The following is a 24292-nucleotide window of genomic DNA, read 5'->3' as shown; positions in this document are numbered from 1 at the left end:
GGGAGGATGAAAATTTGCTGCCATCCCTCCCATTTTAAATGGATTGGACATCGAGCACCGTCAATGGCTTCCACTGAGTGAATAGACGCTTATAGATGATGAAATAATCTTTGCCTAGTTATGACTTGCATTGACTTTGATGAAAACGCTGCCCCTACAAATATGGTCTTAGGGCGACCACGTTGGGAGGGGCAATGAAGGGCCTTTTCATGCTTCTGCCCTGAATTGAAATGAGTTTATCACCAGTAGACGAACAATCCACTTCACGTGGGGGGATTAGCGTTTGCTCATTCGCTGCCAACCCTCACACTGCAAAAGGATTGGACGTTTAGCACCGTCGATGGCAGCCAAAGAGCTTCAGTTAATTTTTGGGCACGGCCATTACGTAATCAGATTAATCAAGACAAAATAATGGCAGGTTTCTCAGCCACAACTTGGCACAAACAGCTTTAATCCAGTTAGCCGCCCAGACAAACAAGTCGGCTGGAAATACAGCTTTTCACTGGCTGCCATTGACAGCGATGGACGTCAATGAAATCCAACAGACTTTCCTACGTAAGATACTGGAGTAACTCCAGTGGAGTTTTAGGTGGGGGTTTTTGTTTTTTAAACAAACAAGCTCAGTGGATTGACACGTGATCAAACCCTTGATGCCTAAATTTTTACATTGTACGGTTTCACCGTCATTGACGACAATAGACATCAAATATATTTTGAGTATTTTGAGTTGGAATTGATACATAAGCAACTCAAAATAATAACAATTAGGAAAGATTAACAGGACATTAATTTGAAAAATACAAAATTGGAAAATGCTAAATTAAAAAAAATGAAAATAAAAATGATACAAAATAAAATGAGATTAAATTAATTCATTTAAAAATAAATAAAAATCTACAAAATTAAAATTTGAATTTGCAAAATAAAAAAAATAAAGGATTTTTTTATCTTAAGAAAGATAAAATTAAAATTAATTTGAAGAAAAAAGGAAATTTAAAAAATAACAGTAAAAATGGGAAAATGCTGAACATAAACATACAAAATGAGAAATTAATTTCAGAAAAAAAAAAGAATAGGAAATGAATTTGAAAAAAAAAACTTGAATTTTTTTTAAGAAATTTTTTTTTTAACCTTAAAAGATACAAAATTAGAAGAGTTTGAAGAAAAAAAATGATAAAGGAAATTATTTTTTTAATCTTAAAAATATTATAATCAGAAGAAATTAATTTGAAGAAAACAAAAATTGGAAATTTAAAACAATACTAGTAAAATGGGAAAATGCTAAACTAAAAAACGTAGATATAAAATAAAATGAGAAAAAAGTAATTAATATGAAAAAACGAAAATAAAAGGAAATTTGAAAAATACAAATAAAAATGGGAAAATCTTAAAAAAGAAAGATATTCAAAATAAAATTATGAATTATTTGAAGATTTTTTTTAAAGATACAAAATCAGAAGAAATTAATTTGAAGAAAACACAAAAAAGTAAATTTGGAAAATGCTAAACTTAAAAAATAAAGTGGAAAAAAATAATTTGGAAAAACTAAAAACAATATGAAATGAATTTTAAAAATACAATAAAAATTCTAATATATATATATATATATATAAAAGATTTAAAAAAATAAAATCAGAATTAATTTGAAGAATTAAAAAAAAATCTTTAAAAAAATGAGAAGAAATTCATTTGGAGAAAACGCACACAAAAGGACATTTTAAAAGCACAACTAAAAACTGCTAAAATAAAATAAAAAATATGAAAATAATTATTTTGAAAAAAAAAACATATTGAACATTTTTTGGAATATAAGAAAAATGAATAAAAATGATGGAATTATAGCCAAATTCCTCCTTTTAAAAAAAAACAAACAAAAAAACAGGTATTATTACTATGAATACTCATTGATTCACTCAGAGTATGTGTTGTGGTGGTTAAAAAGTATACAGTATGTTTAAAAAAAAAAAAAAAAAGTAAAAATTAGCAATGGATGCCAATCAACATGAGTTAACACATACACATTAAAACACATAGAGGCAACATTTACTCACATAAAAATTGAAAATAATTCAAAAAATACACCATAAAAAATTGTGAGATTTATTTGCAATCTGACAATATGTTGATTTACAAGTACATGTTTTTTTTTGGTTTTTTTTTAAATAAAAATCTCACAAAATGTGGACTGTTTTGATTGATGGCTCAATAAACCTGACCGAAATCTACATTAGTGACATTAAAAAAAAAAAAAACATTAAAAAAAAAAAAAATTGCAATACTTAAAGGAACTTGACCGCCCTCTGCTGGCTAATCATAAAAACCGCTGCAAGGCTTCCAAAGAATCAAGACTCCTCCATAATACAATAAAAAGATGACTACCAAACCTCATCCCGACTGCTGAAGAAGATCACACGGCACGCGCGACCACTTTTTCGGTCGTAGAAGACTCAGCCGCCACAGCGCGTATGACTGAGGTTTTGGAGAACCACGAGCATGCAAAACAACCCGTTTCTGGGGTCATGACAGCTTGAGGGAAACTGGGTCGATGTACAAAGACGACAGGGTGTCGTCGTGTCGCTGGTCGTAGAGGTACTGCCTGAGCACGTTATAGACCATCTCCCGGCTCAGCGTGAAGTTGCTAAGCAGCTCCTCCTGCTCCCGGGGAAGCACGAAGGTCAGCTGGTACTCAGCGATCACCGAGCCGTTCCTGCAAATAAAAGAAAAACGCTTGTGGTTTCTTTGCTTATTTAAAAAAAAAAAAAATCGGACATGCTTACCGAAGAGCGGAAATCTCAGCTGTGGAGAAGTAGCGTCCGAGCGCAGGAGACGATCTGTACAGGTTTGACAGCTTTGAAGGGAAGACGGATCGATCATTCGGTATTAATGTGTAGATAATAGTGTTAGGATGATACACTTAAACTCACGATACAATGCGCCTCGACATGACAGGGTGACGATACGTCACAAAAAGTGTTTTTAAAAAAGATACTGTAATTAGGGCTGTCAAAATTCTCGCGTTAACGAGCGGTAATTAATTTTTTTCATTAATCCCGTTAAAATATTTGATGCAATTAACACACAAATGCCCCGCTCAAACAGATTAAAATGACAGCACAGTGAAAGGTGTACTTGTTGTGTTTTTCGGAGTTTTGCCGCCCTCTGCTGGCGCTTGGGTGCGACTGATTTTATAGGCTTCAGCACCCATTAGCATTGTGTAAGTAATTATTGACATCAACAATGGCGGGCTACTAGTTTATTTTTTGATTGAAAATTTTACAAATTTTATTAAAACGAAAACATGAAGAGGGGTTTTAATATTAAAATTCTATAACTTGTACTAACATTTATCTTTTCAGAACTAAAAGTCTTTCTATCAATGGATCGCTTCAACAGAATGTTAGTAATGGTTATGCCATCTTCTTGATTTATTGTTATAATAAAGAAATACAATATTTATGTACCATATGTTGAATGTATATATCCATCTTGTGTCTTATCTTTCCATTCCAACAATAATTTACAGAAAAATATGGCATATTTTATAGATGGTTTGAATTGCGATTAATTACGATTAATTAATTTTTAAGCTGTAATTACTTCAATTAAAAATTTTAATCATTTGACACCCCTAACTGTAATTAAAGCTTATTTTTTATTAGGGCTGCAGCTATCGAATATTTTAGTAATCGACTGAAAATTCTATCGAGTAATCGGATAAAACTTTTTTTTTTTTTTTTAGGTAAAGAGCAATTATAAATATACTTGAGAAAAAAAGACATTTGATCCAATATTGAACCATTTTCAGTCAAACAATGTCTTTATTTTCGATTTGCATGGTTGAAAACAGCCAACAACTGCATCGAAGATGTGACTAGATAAAAAAAAAAATTCACTGCTTTCACTCAAAAAACTTCTAGATCTTATAAAAAAAAAAAAAACATATTTCTTACCTAAAAATGCAATTACGCTTGATAACACACATCACTTGAAAGCTACATGTTTTCCCCATGTTTTTCCAATTGAATTTCCATTTGTGTCAAGCTATTTTTAAGTTCTAGTTAAGTTTTAAGTTAGTCTAAACTGTAAGTACTGATAAGATTTTGAGTTTTTACAGTGTTCAAAATAAATGTATGATACCTGCTGTATTGTAGCACATTAGGGACCAGTGCTACTTGGTGTTTTATTCAGCAATGACTACTGAGCTAAAACTGACAGTTAGCTTCATTATGTTTTAATTTTACACCCTCATCCCTCTACAGCGCTGTGTTTTTACAGATTCAATAAAGCCTGTATGTAAGACACATTAGTCACGTATCGACAGTGGTCATAATCAATAGAAACCTAGCCCTCCGAAGGGCTAACGTTATATGAGCGAGTGACAGTAACGTTATATTTATTAGCACTGAGAAGTCTACTGCTTAAAGATGGCGGCTGTTTACTAACGCTGCCCAGACGCGGCCGAGTCTGTCATTTCGCATCTAGTGCTAAATGCATGCAATATCTATGAGACGCATCGGACACTACCTGCTACCACAGTAGCATCATGCGGGCATAGTTTTTAGCAACGTCGGCGTAATTTGTAGCGGCTGTCGGCTGCAATAAGTTTTTTTTTATTTTTTATTGCTTCTTCCCCTACGCACGTGACGTCTGCGCGTTGTCAGGGCAAAATGTGATGCTTAGAGCTGGCAAAATTAAACGATTCCTCGAGGTGAATGAAATTACTCGGATCAGTTTTTAAACTCGAGTTGCTCGAGTTGCTCGAGTATTCATTTCAGCTCTATTTTTGATTCGATGAACGAACGTTCATTCGCTGCCACTCTCCCACTTCAAACGGATTAGTCGTCTACAAGTGATAAACTGAATTTTGTTGCAATTTTTGACTGATTTGACACTTTTATTTCATTATATACATGTTACAATGACGATAAAGATTCTATTCTAAACTAGGGTTGTCAAAATTATCGCGTTAACGGGCTGTAATTAATTTTTTTAATTAATCACGTTAAAATATTTGACTCATTTAACGCACATGCCCAGCTCAAACAGATTAAAATGACAGCACAGTCTCATGTCCACTTCTTACTTGTGTCTTTTGGTGTTTTGTCGCCCTCTACTGGCGCTTGGGTGCAACTGATTTTATGGGTTTCAGCACCATGACCATTGTGTCATTATTGACATCAACAATGGCGAGCTACTGTTTTATTTTTTGATTGAAAATTTTACTAATTTTATTAAAACAAAAACATTAAGAGGGGTTTTAATATAAAATTTCAATAACTTGTACTAACATTTATATTTTAAGAACTACAAGTGTTTCTTTCCATGGATCGCTTTACACAGAATGTTAATAATGTTAATGCCATCTTGTTGATTTATTGTTATAATAAACAAATACAGTATTTATGTACAGTATGTTGAATGTATATATCCGTCTTGTGTCTTATCTTTCCATTCCGACAATAATTTACAGAAAAATATGGCATAATTTATAAATGGTTTGAATAGCAATTAATTTCGATTAATTAATTTTTAAGCTGCGATTAACTCTATTAAAAATTTTAATCATTTGACAGCCCTAAACACAAATGTTTTTGTGCTCTGACCTTTCCTTGCAAGTCGCTAGCGAGGTCTCGACTCCGATTGGAAGAAGTGTTGAGCAACTCGTCCGTGAAGGTGAGGTCGGGCAGACAGAAACTCCCGTTGAAGCGGCGAGCCGCCTTGAAAGACGACCTGTCCTCAAACTTCCCGTCCGGGTCCACGTAAAGTGCTGCCAAACAGCAACCGTGTCATCAAGTTTCAACGAGAATGAACATTAATTAGCTTTACCTGCGCACAACGCTAGCGAAGCGAAAACGATGATAACGGCGAGGACCACCACGATGACCAACACCATCCACACTCGTATTTTGCCGTACACCACCTCGCATAATTCCCTCTTTACCCGCCATGCGCAGCTCTCCTGATCAAAAATAAAACACACACAGCTAGATATTTAACTCATCGGCTGCCATTGACGGCGCTAGACGTCCAACACATTTGAAGTGGGAGGGACGGCAGCGAATTAACAAATTTTCATCCTCTGCTAACCCTAGCACTTAAAATGGATTGGCCATTCACTAGTGATAAATTCATTTTAACTCACAGCAGAAGCACGAAAAAGACCTTTCGTCGTCCCTACCAAGATGGCCCCTACCAAGATGGCCACCCCGAGGCCATCTTGGATTTCCGAGATCTCGGGCGCCAGTCGTTTTAGCTTGAAAATCGATGCAAATTTCTATCATTTTCTTGGTGTTGCGATGTGTGTAATTACACAAAGTGGCATGATATGAATCCAAAAGGCATGCGTTTATGGACAAATGATGGAATATTAGCATTTCCCCAGGTGTTTTAATACTCTTAAAATGAAGTCGTAACTCGCCAATTTCTCTTAAGAGATTATTTTATCAACATCGAGACTGCTAGACGCCCAATCTATTTGAAGGAAAATGTTCATTTGCTGCCATTCCTCCCACTTCAAATAGATTGGACTAGCGATAAACTCATTTAAATTCACAGCAGATTTGACTCCACAATTGGACATCTATTACTGTCAATGGCAGTGAAAGAATCAACCTCTCTGTAAAAAGTGCACGTACCTCATCAAAAACACGTCCTGAAGACATTGTCTCGCCGTTGCGACCGTTCTTCTAAAACAAAAAAATACACACATGCATACGTGCACAACTTCTTTTTAAAAGCTCCGCCCTTTTTGAAAGAGGAAGTTATGTTTGGTCAGCGTGGTGAGTCATGTGGAACAATAAAAACATGTCTACACCATACTTCATAGATGCCATATACGTAGATAAGGCTAGACAAAGCAAAAGCTAGCCTTATACACTGCTGTCCAAAAGTATTGACACCCCTGCAATTCTGTCGGATAATGCTCCAGTCCTCCAAAAAATGATTGCAATTACTAATGCTTAGGTAGTAATATCTTCATTTAAAGTGTAATTTCTTGTCATCTGCGCTTTGCTAAATTTTTGTATATAGTCGAATCGTCTCAAAATATGATTCTAATTCACATAATAATCATATTTAAGACTTCTTTTCTCGTGTCGTACGCACTTTAACGACGAGCCGCACATTCGCCATATTTATGCAAAAATAAATACCCGTAATTTTCCCGAATATAACGCACACTTTTTTTCCCCCCAAAATCAACTTGTAAAATCATGGTGCGCATTATAAACGGGTACATGGATGGAGACAGAAATTTATATATATAAACCGATTTTTTTTTTATTGACACGGCCACGTTGTGTTGAAGAAACGTATGCGGCGATCCGTTGCCGACCATTACGATACGTGACGTCACCATTTCGTTTCGGTAATACTTCACTCTGATCAGCCGAGTGATTTTGTCCATGTTAAATTCTGCTTTTTTTCCACTCTTCATAAAGCACAGAATTTAGTTTCTTGAACTCATTTGAGTCAATGTTTATTGCAGCTCCGCAACTCGGACCATAAAAAACGTAACAACACAGACTTCCTGTGTCCGTCAACTATATCTGTCCCTCGGGAAATTCAAACCCAAATAACAATAGTACCTACTGTTACTGTCTTGTCGACAGCGATGAGCTCTCTCGGATTTCCAACTTACGTTCTCACTTTCATTTTACCGTATCAATCCATGGAGGTAACATTTATTCATCATGATGAAACAAGCAAGTTATACAGCAGCCTTTAAAAGAAAAGTCACATCCGTTTTGTTTTCTCCAAGATTCTGGTAAGTTGGAGAAGTTGTCAAATCATATTATTATCGTAAATATTGTCAGTTTATGGTAATGTTTTGAACTACCAATGTGCTATGCTTGTGCTGTGTTTCACCAGTCAGTAAAATGACATTTCTGTATCAGTACACGAGCTCTGTGTTTTCTTGTATTCTTCTATTTATCGGTGCTAAAATTAGGGTGCATGTTATAAACAGGTACAATAAATTTCCCTAGATTTTACAAGTATATTTGGGGTGCGCATTATACACGGGTGCGCCTTATATTCGGGAAATTACGGTCCTACCTGCACGGTTTGTTTTGCTTTTAACCAAGAATCAAATACTTTTGTGGTGGCTAATTCAATCATTTATAAAGTTAAAAAAAACAATTATTTACTCTCGTCAGATACTTTTGCGGTTAAAAGAATATTACAAAATCAGAGCATATTAGCAATAGCATTTAGGGGAAAAACTCAATTTCATAGAAAAAAACTTTTTATATATTGTATATTCATTTCTTTTCAAATGAAAAACAGGGGAAACAGTATTCAGGCGTGAAAATGGGTCAGGGGTTAAAAAGGTGAGAAGGGTGTGGAGGAAATATGTTCCAGTACACTGTACACCCCAACAAAATATTGATCTCTGTCGACCCACACTGTGTTTCTGCAGGGCCATGCAGAGACCGGTGGAGGGGCGGGTGCTCGTAGATCAAAAGGGGCACATGAACAAGTATTTAATACACCTTAAAACAACATAACTTCAATTTTAACCAGCTTTAGATAATAATTGGCTGCGACTGTGACATACTTTAATTGGGAGGGGGCAACAGTGAATAGAAATCAAAACTGTCATCAACACTTTCTGGCTGTGACTAGTGTTGTATCGGTCGCGAACGATTCGTTCTTTTTGAACGAATTGTTTGGGTGAACGAGACCGAACTAATCACCATCTGCACTGATTCGTTCTATGAAGTTGGTGGCGCTTGTTCGCTGCGTGGGAGGGCGTTGAGCAAGCGGCAGCGTCTTCTGACATCGCACACGACCAATCAGACGCCAGCCTCATCGCGGGCAGGGGAGGGAGCGGAAACAGAATCATGGCGTATGTCACTCATTTCCACGTGTGGCCAATAAGCAGCCAGCGTGCAGGCAGGGGGGAAAGACTGAGTTTTGTCACTTCCCGTTCAGTGATTCGGTCCTCCGGTTCCTGACCTAGCTTGCTGCTAACTTGACTTTCCAGTAATGACTATGCGGTGAACGAGTCATAAAATGAAAGGAAACGACTTTGTCACATATTTGTTAACGTGGAGCCTATCAAATGCTGCTCAAAAAGACAAAAACACCACACAAATCTAGCGAGCATGGTTTAGTGTTCTACTTTTCTCAACAGACTCGGGACTGTGCCTATGACGATATACTATCAAATTTACAGTAATTTAAAACACGCGTAGCTGCGAGGCAAGCAAAACCTGAGCTGCGGTCGCGTGACGGCAGTGAAGCGGGCAGAGAACTGTCACTATATGGAGGCTTCATGGCAGCGATATGTACCTCATGTGCACAGAAAAAAAATAATATTTAGTATGATCACCATAATACTGATTTGCAATGAAACTGTATATACATGTCAATTTTTTCCGAGTGTTTTTTTTTTTTTTTTTCGTGTCAGAGGGTGTCGGTTGGTTTGACAAATTATGTCAATCCGTCCATCATGTGCTACTCAAGCGCCCCAAAAACAAAGCGCGCGGACACGGGAGATGTCGCAATATGTCTACATTTTTCTTAACAGACTAATGAGAGTAGAAAGGCGAAATCATAAAGCAAACAATTATTTCTCGTCAGCATTTGACGATCTGAGATGCGGGGACGACAGGGGAGCTGACCGGATTATTTTATTTATTAATACCAGTGCAAAAATTCAAAACGATCATCTTAATAATAAAAAACAAAAATACAACAGAGCGAGAGGTTAATATGATGTGTTGGCCGTTCCATAATTAGAAATTAAACTTTCGATTTATTTTTATTTTCGTGACAGCAGGCATGCCGCGTTGGCTGTTAGCAGCAGCATTGTATATGTGAGCAAGATCATACTAAAGAAAGTCCGTGCGCCCCCGACCCCAAACCCCGACTTCCCCCTCAAAAGGAAAATGTTTAACCGTGTCCTAATTCGAAATGCAAGCACGAGCCATGACTTTGAGCCCATAGAACTAGGACAGACGACGCGGAAGTTCTCCCTCGCTTTTGCAGCAGCGGGAGGGAGACGAGGCTGTCTCTGAGAGCAGAATGATATCGCCTGTCACTCATTTCTGAAACTACGACGAGTGGTCAATGTGCAAGAGAGGGAGGGACCAAGCAGTGTCACTTCCCGTTCAGTTATACTGCGAAGCGGTCTTTGGTGATTCGTTCGGCAACGTCACTTCCCGTTCACTAACCGAACGATTCATTTGGGTGGGGAGGGAGATAAGGGGGGCGAACGATTCGTTGAACGATTCGTTTGAACGAATCGTTTTATTGAACGAACCGGAATGGATTCGTTTACTCAAGTGAACGACAGATCCCGTCACTAGCTGTGACTCAGTCAGTCTGCCTCTTTTCTTCCTTCAACCTCTGCATCAAAATTTCCTTCCTCAACTTGTTCATCTGAGAACAAACCACATCAGATGGTCACTGAGCAACCAACAGCAGTTTTCTTAAAACTATTATTTCATTATTGTCCATACTTAACAACTCTAGCACCTAATGATTAATAAAGCAATGACATAAAAATCTTATAGAAAAATAACATTGTAATTGTATTTATAACTGTATTTAATACCCGACTATCCTTGCAAACTTGTTCTTTCCAGGTTTGCTATTCACCCAGCTGATGAGGTATCCACTGCCTTTAGCAGCCTCATCTAACTCCTTTTTTTATCCCTCAATCTCCCTTCCCTACGACGCATGTCTATGTAATGAAATATAAATATTTAAAAAAACAAAAAAACAGACTCCCCGGTGGCTTTTAGTTTTAAAGCTTTCTTAATTTCTTTCTCAATCACGATGGAGGTAGATTTGTGTTTTTATTATTCAATCAAAAAACAAAGTTATTTCTATCAAAAACAAAGTTGCTTCAATCAAAATACAGGATATACTTTTAATCCCCAAAAAGTCACTTCAATATAAAAAAATTTTTTTGATTGCAAAAATAAATTTGAGACCAAAAAAGCATTTGAAAACTATTTTTCTTGATTGAAACAAATTTTTCCATTGAAGTAATGTTGTTTTATGTTTGGGCCACATTTTGGCTAGGACATTTGTGTCTTTATTATTCAATCAAATATATATAAAAAGAAAAACTTTGCACATGTGTCAATCACCGTTTACCAAAGCCTGAGAGGGTTTGAGTAGACTCACTATGAAGCATTTAATAAAGCCAAGCATTTTCTTACTACTTTATTCTTGTTTAAAAATAATTCGGTGGGGCAGTAACATGTTTAAAACTTATCATAATTCTTACATTTTGAAGTGCTTGAAAACCATTTATAAATGATACTTTGGTGAAAAAAGTGAAAAATCATGTCTTATAATATATGTATCTTTTTTCCAATGTAAAATCTGAATAAATGCATTGAACACGCACAAAAAACTGGGGGGGATGCGCTACTTCGTGGTTTTCACTTATTGCGGCGGGTTCTGGTCCCCATTAACCGCGAAAAACGAGGGGTCCCTATATTTCTGAAAAGCTTTAAGAAGCAGGACTCATTCCCACCACTCGTCGGGCCGGTGTTGTGCCGACATCGGCCGTCAGCTCAAATCCAAGCTGAAAATAACGCGTCTCCGGCGGACGACGGGAGCGATGTGAGGCGCCCCCTCCATCCGAGAGCATGCCGCTTAATTTGACTCAACAGTGTGTTTCTTCGTTTATATTACCGCTAAATACACAAGCTTGACGCCAATTTAACGGGAGCTATTTTTTTTCATGGGAGATTTGGCTAGCTCTGGCAGTGTTCAACGCAAGCTGCAACGAATGGCAGTAACTTTTTTCTATCGCAAAATGTGAAAACGATTGAAACCATTACTCACCAAATTCAATCTGCTGGCAAATACAGGCAAGTGTGTATGCTGCGCTCTGGTCTGCCCCGGTGAGGAAAAGGCATGGTTTTTGTTTTCGCAGCTTTGCAATGCAACCAAAGGCTCTCCGAGCACTCCATGTACAGTAAGGAGTGCGCGCGTTTGGAGTAATGGAACGCAGCTTGGGCCGATGATTGGTTCTCGTCAGCGAAGGATCTAGAAGGATTTGCTGACTGTGTTCTTAAGTGCTCAGTTTACGTACTAAGTTAATCAAGATGATAATAATAATAATAATTAAATAAAACCTCCCGACCCCCCCCCCCTCCTCCCAAAAAGAATTTCTCCTCGGATCTATGCAATTCACGTAGGTCGCCCTTTTTGACTTCAAAACGGCGAATTTCGCAGAAAGGTGAGAGATTTTCATGCCTGAGTATTTCCTTTTTTTTTTCCTTTATTTATTTTGTACCTTCAGTGTACGAATCTGTTGTGTTGCACCTCGTGTCATTGGCTTTCAAAGACGGGTCACTTCCTGTTGATTTAGGGGCATTCTGAAGTCACTTCCTATTCGTGCTGTGTTTCACCAGTTAGTAAAATGACATTCCTGTATCTGTACACGAGCTCTGTTTTCTTGTATTCTTCTATTTATTGGTGCTAAAATTAGGGTGCGTGTTATAAACAGGTACAATAATTTTCCCTAGATTTTACAAGTAAATTTGGGGTGCACGTTATACAAGGGTGCGCTTTATATTCAGGAAATTATGGTACTACCTGCACGGTTTCTTTTGCTTATAACCAAGAATCGAGACTGTTTTACGTCTATATCTATAAAGAAGAGCTATCTCATACGCATTTTATATTTGCTTATTGAGAATTTATACTTGTGAGTCGCTTTTTGAGATTTTAACTGCAATCCACTGTAAAGGGAAATGCTCCAAGGCATAGTCCAATATTCATTTATATGCAATATTCTATGTCCAGTACTTACTCACCTGCAATATTCAAAGCCTTAACTGTCAAACTGCTGCTACTTCACTTTATTTGCACTGCGTGATCATAGGGCTATCTCATACGCATTTTATATTTGTTTATTTAGATTTTATACTTGCAAGTCACTTTTGATATTTTAACTTATAGACTGCAAAGGGAAATGCTCCAGTTTCATTGTACAACTGTATAATGACAATAAAGGGCTATTCTATTCTATAAAAAGTTGTGATTGTATATAGAATTTATTAATAATCTATTTATATATTATAATTGATTCTGTATGCTTTCCTCAAGTATTAAGTTTCTGAAGTGAAAATTGAGTGATTTATTAGCTGTTGAAAACATGCTGTAAATAAAAGAAAAATAAGTTGGTATTTTGGGCAAAAACTTATATGATATGTTAAATATTGCTATTGATCCGACAATATAGGTGATTATCTGTGCATTTGGTGATTTTTGTGCATCTAGTGTAAAATCTGAGAATTTTATAGCCATTGTAACCCTTTAACACCAAACGTGTCGGCAGCGACGCGTTTACGCATATCGTCTTTGAAGCTTCGTCACGCTGTAATTACGTCACCCACGTGCCGCTGGTTGGTCTCGTTTGAAAGTGCGGAAGTTGATGTCCACACCAGTTTTTATTTGAAGTCAATCGGCCAAGAAAAACGGGAGATAATGTCATTTGAGTTTTATATTTTTATTGCACTCATAAATATGCATTAAAACGCTGCATGGACCATGTATCAATCTCCATATTTCCATCATTTCTTGTCCTTTTTCAAAACCGAAAGCAGCACAAAAAACTACTTATCCCAAGAGCCGTTGTGATGTCAAGAAGGACGAACCGAATGTGATCATTTTTAATAAATTTCCGAGCGAGATGGCAACTATTGAAAGAGGGCATGCTAAGCAAGCAACGGCCGGTTGGTTTGCGCGAGCGACTTTGAAACGTGCAGAATGAATCCAAAACTACATTTAGCGCAAGCTAATGCATTATTTCATTAACTCAAGGAAGAAGATGAGCCGTATTTGTCGTTGTTTTCTTGGGATGAGTCGGCGTCTCGGCGAGTAGAAGTGACAGCAGCGTGCAAACGGCGAAAGAGTAGGGTGTGTGACGTAGCTCCGTGACCTGTTCAGGAAGAAGCTTTATTGAGTGCGCAAAAAAAAAAAAAAAACTTAATTGGGTCGCATGCCTGAGAAATTTGAATTGAACTGAACTACTTGTCAATATTTTTTAAAATACTTTTTTTCAATGTTATATATATTTTTTCTTCACTATAATATTTTCAATTTTTATGTAGATGTTCGAGAAGCTAGATTGCATGTACGTATATACTTTTGATAAGGTGATGGGTACAACACCTAACTTCACAAAGAGATATCCTCCAAACCCTTTTTGTGTTAGATAATATATATAATTTTTTTTCTCACAATTTTGCACAGTATATAACCAGGGGTGAAAGTGGCTAGAGTTTCTTGCCGGAACTCGCTAACATAAAGTTCGCCACAGAGCCCTTTTTTGTGTGTGTGTGTGTGTGTTGGGGGTGGGGGGGTAGGCTTAAACCTCCTAAAACCACCAAAATGCAAGAACTTTTGGCACAGTTATAAATATAACACACAATAAAACACAACAGGTTTCACAGTGGTTAGCACGTTCCCCTCACAGTTCTGATACCAAGGGTTCAATCCCGGGCTCCGGCCTTCCAGTGTGGAGTTTGCATGTTCTCACATGCCTGCGTTGGTTTTCTCCTGGTGTGTGTGAAAGCAGGGCTATAAACATAGCAGGCTGGAAATGGCTAAATTAAACTGAAAACATAACGAAATTTAAATGTTAATCATTACGTTCGGGTCGGGGTTCTCGCTAAATTTTTGAAATAAATATATATTTATATACGTATACCAAAACGATGTATGGATGTTAAACAAAGGAATACTTATCAAATAAATAATTTGGATAAAAAAGACAAGGCGCTGTATGGTCATTGCAGAGCCAGAGCGTGCCATGCGCCCTCTTTTTACTAATTCTCCTCTGCGATGCAAAACCGCATCTGTTTATTTACATTTTACAAACTTTTCCAGCGTTATTTCGTTGTGCAAATGCATTTTAAATGATCATAAAAATATGTACACTATTTAATCATTAAGAAAAGTTGCGTTTTTTTTCTGCCAACTGAGAATTCGTTACAAAAGACAGGCTTTAATGCGCAGGCATTGTCACCAAATGTGATCACGCAAAACGCAACCAGTCCGTTTTTCCAAGCAGCAAGCAGTGATCTGTCCAGGTCTGACTGGAGCATCCCTTCCCTCTCCTCCTCACAAATAATACATAGAATTTTGAGGGTGTTTTTCTCGGGCTTGGGCCTACAAATAAAATATAAAATTTCGTTTTTTTTTTCCGGGCTCGGGCCTACAAATAAAACATAACATTTGGGGGTTTTTTCGGGCCTGCAAATCAAGTTCATTGATCGGGCTCGGGCGGGTCGAGCAGTAAAACCAGCGGACCCGGGTCGGGCTGGATTTTTTTAGGCCCTATCTTAGCTCTTGATGACCTTAAATTGGTTGCAGTTACACGTCGGGGAACGCTCTCTCCGGAACAAAACACGACAGGATTTGACCAACATTGTGACAATGCTGACCAAAAATGACGTAATGTCCAGGTTATAAAATCGCCCAGCAGCCTTCCACGCACAGAGAGTGCCAGTGGGCAACACAGGTCAAGTCTGTGAAAGCATTCAACCGGCTTCATTCTTGGAATCTTTTCATGCACGAAAGCAATGACGAGAGTAAATCCTGCATTACCTTATACGGGAAATTCCCTGGTAATATGTGTGAAAAGGGCTACAGGCAATGCGACTTGTAAGATAGAGAGAGACGCTGGGGAGAACTACGTAGAATAAATGAATACTAAAAATCAGTGAAAACGGATGACGCTAAGCAAGCTCTTTATTAGGCTTGTATTGTTAACACTTGTGTATGTAAATCTGACATCAGTAGATTGTTCTTATTGGAGATGCGTGTGTGGCAGCGTGGCAGGTTTTTGTTGCCGTCATATTTTCGGGATCAAAGCACCGTATGCTGGAACAGCGTTCCGCTATCGTATTTCTTGGCGCCGATCCGGTGCGTTCCAGTCCACTTTCACCCCTGTATATAACCTGTTTTGACCATAGTATGTAGAGGTGTGCAAAATTTCCGATTCTTAGATTATTCGCGATTTGGCCGTGGAAGATTCGAGAGCGATTCACAAACATCCAAATTCCGATTATTGAAATATGCGAAGTAAAGCGGAAGTACACAACACTCAGCGCGCCGCGCGGTCTTCCGGACGGAACGGAGCGAGAGTAGCTAAACATCATGCTTCCCATTACCCGGCCCCTCGGGTAATGCCAATGCTCAACTCACGGCTCTAGCTCAACTCATGCAACGAGATAAAAAAACACAACCACATACCTGACTGCTGCCGAAAAGCTGCTACAAAGTACACCCATATAATGTTACGGTGGATATCATTTATATAGGACTAGATGCAATATAGATTTGGTAGTGTTAGCAGCACATCTACAAAAAGCTATATGCGGGCGTTATAAACGGCCGCCATCTTAAAGCAGTACACTTCCCTGCAAGGCTGTTGTAGCGAACCTTCCAAGCAAACCAAATTAACTTTTTACCTAAAATACTCCTAAATCGTTAAAATATTGACTTGAATCTATCTTTAAAATAGTTTTTCAGCAGCTTTAAACTACAGAAACTTTCACATGTCGAAAATAGACAAAAGGGAAATTATGGAATAACGGGAGCAATTTTAAAAAATTTAACGGTTGATACACAACATTAAATTAATTGAATGTAGTTTAAAGCTGCTGATACAGAATGGGGACTGGAGTTTTTTATTTAATGTTATTTTTGTATATTTGTTTACTGCTATATGTTAACTTGATACTGAAATAGTGTGGTTTAGCCTGAGAGTATTTTTGAACAATTTTGGAACTAATGTACAAAACATGAAAAAAAAAAAAAGAGAGAAAAAAAAAGGAGGGGGGTGCATCAATAATCCTTTTATAATCGAATCGGAGCCTCTGAATCGTAATCGAATCGTTAGGTGCCCAAAGATTCCCAGCTCTAATAGTATGTGTAAAGGCCAAAAACACCTATGACCATAGCTGCTGTTTGTGTTGAATTGTCAAACATAAAACTATTCAATCTTATTTTTTTCTATTGAATGTTTATCCTAACAAGTTGAATAAATATTATCTGGCTTCAAAACGGTTGGTAGAGCATGTTTGGTTGTCAATGGGACATCAACATTACAAATTTTGAAAAAAGATTTTGGGATTTTTTTTGTCTTTTTGGGTCCAAATGTGGATTATAATTGGTCAGTAAAGAAAACAACAGTTTAGACATGAAGTTCAAGGTGTCCTGAAAAAAGGGACCCAACTTGGCCATTGTAAACATTTTTTTCTTTGAAATATAAAGGCAACATCAAATGCATTCAAATTCGGCCAAAATAGGCTTAGGTGTTAAAGGGTTAAGTTTTATTATACTTATATAAAAATAAGTAATCGGGATATTATTACTGAACGACTTTGAATTTTTTGATGCTGCTGCTCATGGAGACTCATATATGACTGAGGTAGGTGCTTGTTTTGGTTTTAGGTCGGTAGCAGCTTTGGTTTTGAAAATATTTTAATTTGAAGTTTTTGACGAATCGACCCCTTCTCCGGGGTTATGAAGTCTAATGGGTTGTGCTACCAAGTATTAGGCTGAGGGTGCCAATACATTTGTCTGGCCCATTTTTGGAGTTTTGTTTAAAATGATAATGATTTTTTTTTTTTCATTCTCTTTGTGTTTTTTCATTGCAAGCAAAATAAATGAAGACATTACTACTAAAGCATTTCTAATTGCAATCATTTTCTGGGAGAAATTGAGAATTATCTGACAGAATTGCAGGGGTGCCAATAATTTCGGCAAGCAGTGTATATATGTGATATTTATGCCATGATTGTGTCATACATTATAATGTACTTCTTGTAAATATGACAAATTCCTGTGTATGTGTGACAACTTCCTGTACCCAACCCACCTGAGCGCCAGAAAGAAGCGTGATTTCTGGCTCGTCGTGATGTCCGTTGGCGTGGTGGTCGCCATTTAACGGGGTGTCCTGTTGACACAAGAAATTGCGTCAAGAAGCACAGATAAGGGAAATATTGGAGGACTTCTTAGGAAAATAAAATTTAACTTGCGTCCTAGAAGATATTTTTTCATTTAAATTGTTATTCTTTTTTTTTTTGAAAAGGGAAAAAAGTAAACATTCTTTTAATTTATTTTTCTTAAGAAACATTTTTTTAATTTTTATATTTATATTTATATATATATATATATATACATATATATAATCTTTTTTTTTAAAAATCATTTTCGTAATTTTAAATGTTGGGGGAAATGGGATGAACAGTAAACATTCTCAATTTTATTAATTAATTAATTATGTTTGTCTTATTTTAATTAATAAAACAAAAAGGAAAACAATACTTTATTTTTATTATTATTACTAAAATGTTGGGGGAAAATTGACAATCAACAGTTAACATTTTTAAGTTTTTCAATTCTTTATTATTATTATTTTTTTTAAATATTCATTTTAAAGGTTGAAAACAATTTGAAAATAAAAACAAATAGTAAACATCTTTTCAAATTAGATTTTTTAAATTTAAAACATAGAAAAATATTCTAAATTTAAAAAGTTTTCATTTTAAATGTTGAAAAATGAAAAAATGGGATTAATAGTAGACATCTTTTAAAATGTTTGTTTTTTTTCTCCAAATTAAAATACAAGAGGCAAAAATATTTTTTTTAAATGTTATTTAAATTTTTGAAAAATGGGGAAAACATGGGATAAATAGTTGACATCTTTTTAAATTTATTTCTTTTTTTACACAAAAACAACGTATTTTCAAAAAAAAAGTTTATTAATTTCAAATGCTGATGAAAATGAAAAAAGGTGGATAAATAGGACACATCTTTAATTTTTTTAAATCAAAAAACAAAGCAAAAAAATTATATATTTTTTCAAAGTTTTATTTATTTAAACGTTGAAAAAATGAAAAAGGGAGTAGACATCTTTTTTAATCTTTTTTTTTTTTTTTTTTCAACAGTAAATTTTCATTTTATTTCCAAAGAAATGTTAATTTTTATTATTTATTTATTCACGTTTCAAATGAAAAAAAATTACTCTTTGATACCTGGAAGTTTTATATAAATCCTGCTTTAGCAAGAAAAAAAAATGTTTGTACCCCATATTGTCCCGATTTTTTTGGAAATTTGTAAATGATGTGATTTGAACAAAAACTGTAAAGCAAGTAGCGTTTTGAAATTTCACTTAAAAAATGATTTTAGCTAGGAAGAAACACAATGGAAATAAAAGGGGGAAAAAACAAACAAAACAGAAAAAGAATATTATCGCAATGATATTATAGGGTAATTATCAATATACCCCCCCAATAACACCCCCCCCCCCAAGAAAAAAAAAAGCTGAGCTTTTCCATTTAACTTCACATTAACAGTATAAAGTAGCTGTTATACTATTAGGAATGCACGTTGGTCAAGCTCCCACACTTTTTAACAATGACTACAAGCAGACAAAGTGCACGTAAACAGCAAATTATGTCAACTCTGTCATGGACAAATTCAAAGCAGAATAAATACTTTCTAATTACATAGTGATTACAAAATTTATATTTTCAGGAAGTGTTTTTGTCCTTTTCATCTGCCTAAATTTTGTTTAATTGGGAAAGTATTTATAGTAATTAAATTAGGGCAAATTATTTGATTTTCCTTAAAATCAGCAAAAATTCTACATATTTTTTTCTTAATAAAATCTGTCGACAAAGATATTTGGTCAAATTTTCAGCCGATACTATAACGCCCTTACTTGTTCAGAAATCGCACGAGTTTGCTAACTTGTAAAAAAAAAAAAAAAAATTGCTCTATTTTCTTCGAATATAAAAAATAACAGAGTGGACAGTAACCTGACAGGGTTGACCTCTCCTAGCACTACATAGTGGACAAATTGTGAAAGAATTTAATCGGGAGTAAATTTGGCTTGCCCAATCAAACTAGGCTTTCTGCAGTTAATCTGAATCTGAACCAGTTTGTCGCTTAAACCTTTAAGAACCCTGTCCACCCTGTTATGGAAGCTTTGCTGACAGGGAAGACCATGACAGGGTGGAGAGTTTTGTCTAGTAGTGGCATTTAATAACCACATAGTGGACCTTCAGTAAGCAAAATGGTTCATTTAGCAAGCAGACTGTGGACTTTTTAACATATATCTTTCAAATTTATCAAATGTTTTTATATTAATTGATATTTTAAATTACAGAGTGGACACGTTAAGCTTAACAACATCTGACTACACACCTAATATGACAAAAATTGCAATACTTACTCTGCAACTAGCCTCTGTTTCAGTCACCGATAAAGGAAGCCAAAATTGTTCTTGTGACATCACTGAAAAAATCAGCTGGTTTCTTAAAGAGGCAGTTTTCCCTAAATGGCTGGGTGGACAATTTTTTCAGGGATTTTGTATTATGGGGGGGGGGGGGGGGGGGTCATTGTGATGAAAGTAAGGATATACATGATCAAAATGACCAATTCTATCAAATAACTTGTGTTGACAACAAGTTCCTATGTTATTTTTTTAAATCGTTCATTTATTACACTGAAGTTAGCAGTGCAGTATGTGCGACATGCCAAAACTGATTATATCAAAAGGAAAAAATACACATAGAATAAAGGAAACACATTTTAAGAAACATGTTTAGTCTAGATATGTGTGAAAATCTTTGTTCTCCTATAACAAGACATAAGAGTTTAATTATTTGTATACATTTTCATGACAACTAAGTGTTTCTGATGAGGACACCAAAAGGCACTTTATATTGATAATGACCCTATAACAATGCTTTGTTTACAATAACCAGACCTATAACAATGCTTTGTTTACAATAACCAGACTGTAACTTTGTCAAATTACGACTTACAACACTGAAACCAATAAAACACATCAAAGAGCTTTTATGGTTGAAACGGCTTTATTCATAGGTTTTTTTCCCCACAACTTAAAGGGCAACTGAAGACCTTTCCGGATTTTGGTGTAATTTTATGAATATAAACTTGGTACAAGTTCATCAAAACAACCATGACATTAGCAACACGTAATTGTAAGGATAATTTGCGTTTTTTTAGTTTTTTTGCACTCCGTTAATGGTCCCTTCGCAAACCCGGAAGTGTGACGTAGGCAACAGAAGACTACCCACAGCTAGTATAGCAGCAACAACGATGTCAGTGATATTTCCACCACAGGTAACCATTCAGGATCGCTCTTTCGTGACGCTACCGATGGCAAAGGCTCCCAGGAAAGATGAACTACAATTAATCCCTACATGTTTGAACCTGAGGCGTCAGATGACAGCGATTTACTTGACACAGCAGATGGCGTCATGACGCCAATTGAAAGCTCGACACTTCACGAACGGGAGAGTGAGTGGTAAGTCCAGCATCGTGATTTTTTTTTATCAGAATGCGATTACATGGTTGTATATTTTTTCCATGCTCTACACATAGCTAAAACTGGATATTAGGTAATGGGACAGCTCCTACCGATCTAATTATGATAAAGCTAGCCCAAATGTGGCTAAATGAATGCTCTACACATAGCTAAAACTGGATATTAGGTAATGGGACAGCTCCTACCGATCTAAATATGATAAAGCTAGCCCAAATGTGGCTAAATGAATGCTCTACACATAGCTAAAACTGGATATTAGGTAATGGGACAGCTCCTACCTATCTAAATATGATAAAGCTAGCCCAAATGTGGCTAAATGAATGCTCTACACATAGCTAAAACTGGATATTAGGTAATGGGACAACTCCTACCGATCTAAATATGATAAAGCTAGCCCAAATGTGGCTAAATGAATGATATGTTATTGATATTTCAAAATAAATGACAAAACCATTTTATTTTCCAGGTGTTGCTGTAAACCGTCAAGTAATTACCCTTCCAAGAGTATGCCTGTGTCATCAGGACATCCCAGACGTGAGAGCCAAACTTGAGGAGGCTGATGCACTGACAGGGGCATGAATTACATTAAAAAAATAAAACCATAAATTGTTAACAACACTGACACATTTTGTTGACTGTTTAATGTATTCTATTGGTATATAATATATTGTAATTATATTACATTCTGAAAAAATATTTAATAGGCCACAATAATAAATACCAGATTTATGTATATGTATTTACTCTTTTCTGTAGCATGAAGTGTTCTCTATACAAAGATAATGCATTATCATTAAAATATGAAGGTAACTTGATTTTAAAAAATGTGTACTGTATATATGACTAGTTTATGATTTCACGTCATCAAAATTTGCTACATTTATTTCTCCTAAATCATCGTCATCTGATGTCACAGACGGAAGAAATTCAGCATCTGGCAGGCCTCATAGGATCTCTTCAGTCGTCATCGCTGGACACCGCATCACTTGGGTCATCATATGACTCGACCCACTCTCTCTTGATTTTGGGAAACTGGGTGGCAACTGACTTGCAACGCTTTTTTCATCGTGTTATTTTTTTATGTTTGGCTTCCTGGAGAAAAAAAAAATCACAGCAGCATGAAAATATTGGATGAATCCTAATTTTAATTTAATAATAATTTCTTGGTGATCAAATAATAATGCCCCAGTCATAGCAGCATCTATTTGATGCTATTGTTGCCTCTTCAAATAGGCAGACCTTGATATTAAAGTATAAAAAACGAGCCAAGGACCTATTTGGTGCTGGGGACATTTGAATTTACATAACACCTATTGATATAGTAATAAAATCACACGAGTAGACGACGTCAGCCAACCTATCTATTTATGACAGGCCAACAGCAAAAAAAAAAAAAGTCGCACTTCAACAAACAGGCAGTAGGAGTCCCCCTCGTATTTCAAAAAAAGCCATTAATGTTCTACTTACGTCTTTGCAAAACCAAGGCTGCGTTGTTGTAGGTTTTCAAAGCTGTCGTGGCTGAAATGATGAAAACAATGAGCCGATTGGGGACCTGTAAGCATGCTAACAAAAACGGTCCAAACCTTTGCAGGAGAAGTTTTTTTGGGACCACTCCGAGAGTCTCGAATCTTCCTGTGAGTAATTCATCGCTACACATCGAGATGGCATGACGAATCCCGCCGAGTAAAACCCAGAAAATGTATGCAATATATGGCGAGGATAACGTGGTGCTATATTTCCGCGTTCAGAGTGGTGGCGAGGCTTCCTGGAAGTTACGTCATGAGGTAGGGGTCGGCAGGACGGCGCGTCCCTCGTTGCTATGGCCATAACTCAAAAACTAAGCGGCCAATTATTATTATTATTTTTTTTTTATGTGACTTTTTGAGAGAGCGAATGACGCATTTAATACAATTCAACTGAGTAAAACACTTAAGAGCGAAATCTGAAAAGCTCTTCAGTTGCCCTTTAACATTGACTTCAGCGCCTGTCGTTGAAAAAACGTGTGCGTATTCTAAAATGAAAGGTGTTCACTTTTGGAAAGTTAATTATAAATGACTTACCATATCCCCCACGAACTCGTTGCCATTCCTTTTAAAGGTCTTCAACTCCACACTCATGTTGAAAAAAAAACAACAACAAAACTTCTTAACCGGAAATGCCTCGAATAGTACGACTACGACCTTTACTTAAGTATAAACCCTGCCAAAAGGTGAATGAAAAGTAGCCAAACTGGGTTGGGCTCGGTTCTGACTACGGAACACGTACAGGGTTCGAACCCACACGAGAAAAATCAGGTTGTACTTCCACGGAACCGCAATGTTTCACAACTGTGAAATGACAGACAGGTGAGAAAAAGTCCGAGTTTCTGTCAGGTGGACGTCACGAGTATCTGATTGGTCAACTTCCCGGAAGTGAAACCCGCTGCTATGCTACTAGCATAGAATGTAAAATGACAAAGAAACAAATATGAAATGACGTTAATTTGGCTTTTCGCTCCCCTTCTTTTGAATTCTGCTTTGTTCGCAAAGTCAAATACTTTTGTACTGGCTAATTCAATCATTTATAAAGTTAAAAAAAAACAATTATTTAATTTCGTCAGATACTTTTGTGCTTAAAAGAATATACCATAATCAGAGCATATTAGCATTTATGTGAAAAACTCAATTTCATAGAACAAAATCTTTTTTTTTTTTTTTTTATTGTATGTTAATTTCTTTCAAAATTAAAAACAGGGTAAACAGTATTTCCTTAATTTTTTTCTTTATGTATTTATTTTGTACCTTCAGTTTACTAATCTGTAGTGTTGCACCTCATGTCATTGGCTTGCATTGACGGGCCACTTCCTGTTGATTTAGGGGCATTCTGGAGTCACTTCCTGTTGATTTGGGGGCATTTTGGGGACACTTCCTGTTGATTTTGGGTCATTTTTAGGCAACTTCTTATGGATTT

General features: G+C 36.3%; 1 protein-coding gene and 1 long non-coding RNA gene across 3 annotated transcripts; both read right to left on the bottom strand.

The window, feature by feature from the left end:
• Positions 1 to 1998: 1998 nt before the first annotated feature.
• LOC130917520 (TPA-induced transmembrane protein homolog) lies at positions 1999 to 23981 on the bottom strand. 2 transcript variants are annotated; one of them, XM_057839003.1, is made up of 7 exons: positions 23404 to 23981; positions 17861 to 17938; positions 6636 to 6683; positions 5827 to 5959; positions 5604 to 5767; positions 2778 to 2848; positions 1999 to 2707 (listed from the first exon to the last, which is right to left on the bottom strand). In XM_057839003.1, the coding sequence occupies exons 1-7, from the start codon at positions 23458 to 23460 to the stop codon at positions 2518 to 2520; spliced, it is 741 nt and encodes a 246-aa protein (XP_057694986.1). In that variant the 5' UTR covers positions 23461 to 23981; the 3' UTR covers positions 1999 to 2517. The 2 variants fall into 2 exon arrangements, with proteins under 2 accessions (XP_057694986.1, XP_057694984.1); XM_057839001.1 differs by having other exon boundaries at positions 2034 to 2707; positions 6636 to 6686; positions 23404 to 23964.
• On the bottom strand, positions 20471 to 23371 carry LOC130917522 (uncharacterized). The gene is made up of 3 exons (XR_009063482.1): positions 22927 to 23371; positions 22811 to 22861; positions 20471 to 22435 (listed from the first exon to the last, which is right to left on the bottom strand). It is a non-coding gene; the product is annotated as an uncharacterized LOC130917522 (long non-coding RNA).
• Positions 23982 to 24292: the final 311 nt, after the last annotated feature.

The sequence above is a fragment of the Corythoichthys intestinalis genome, chromosome 6 (genome assembly GCF_030265065.1).
Source record: "Corythoichthys intestinalis isolate RoL2023-P3 chromosome 6, ASM3026506v1, whole genome shotgun sequence".
NCBI lineage: Eukaryota > Metazoa > Chordata > Actinopteri > Syngnathiformes > Syngnathidae > Corythoichthys > Corythoichthys intestinalis.
Note: the sequence above shows the minus strand (reverse complement) of the source record. Positions and strands in the feature narration are given on the sequence as shown.

Coding starts and splice junctions, on each gene's coding strand:
- LOC130917520 (XM_057839001.1), bottom strand. CDS start 23,460: ATGAGTGTGGAGTTGAAGACCTTTAAAAGGAATGGCAACGAGTTCGTG. Junction 2,849..5,603: donor CTAGCGACTTGCAAGGAAAG/GTCAGAGCACAA, acceptor TTCCCTTCAAAG/CTGTCAAACCTGTACAGATC. Junction 2,708..2,777: donor GCTGAGATTTCCGCTCTTCG/GTAAGCATGTCC, acceptor TTTTATTTGCAG/GAACGGCTCGGTGATCGCTG.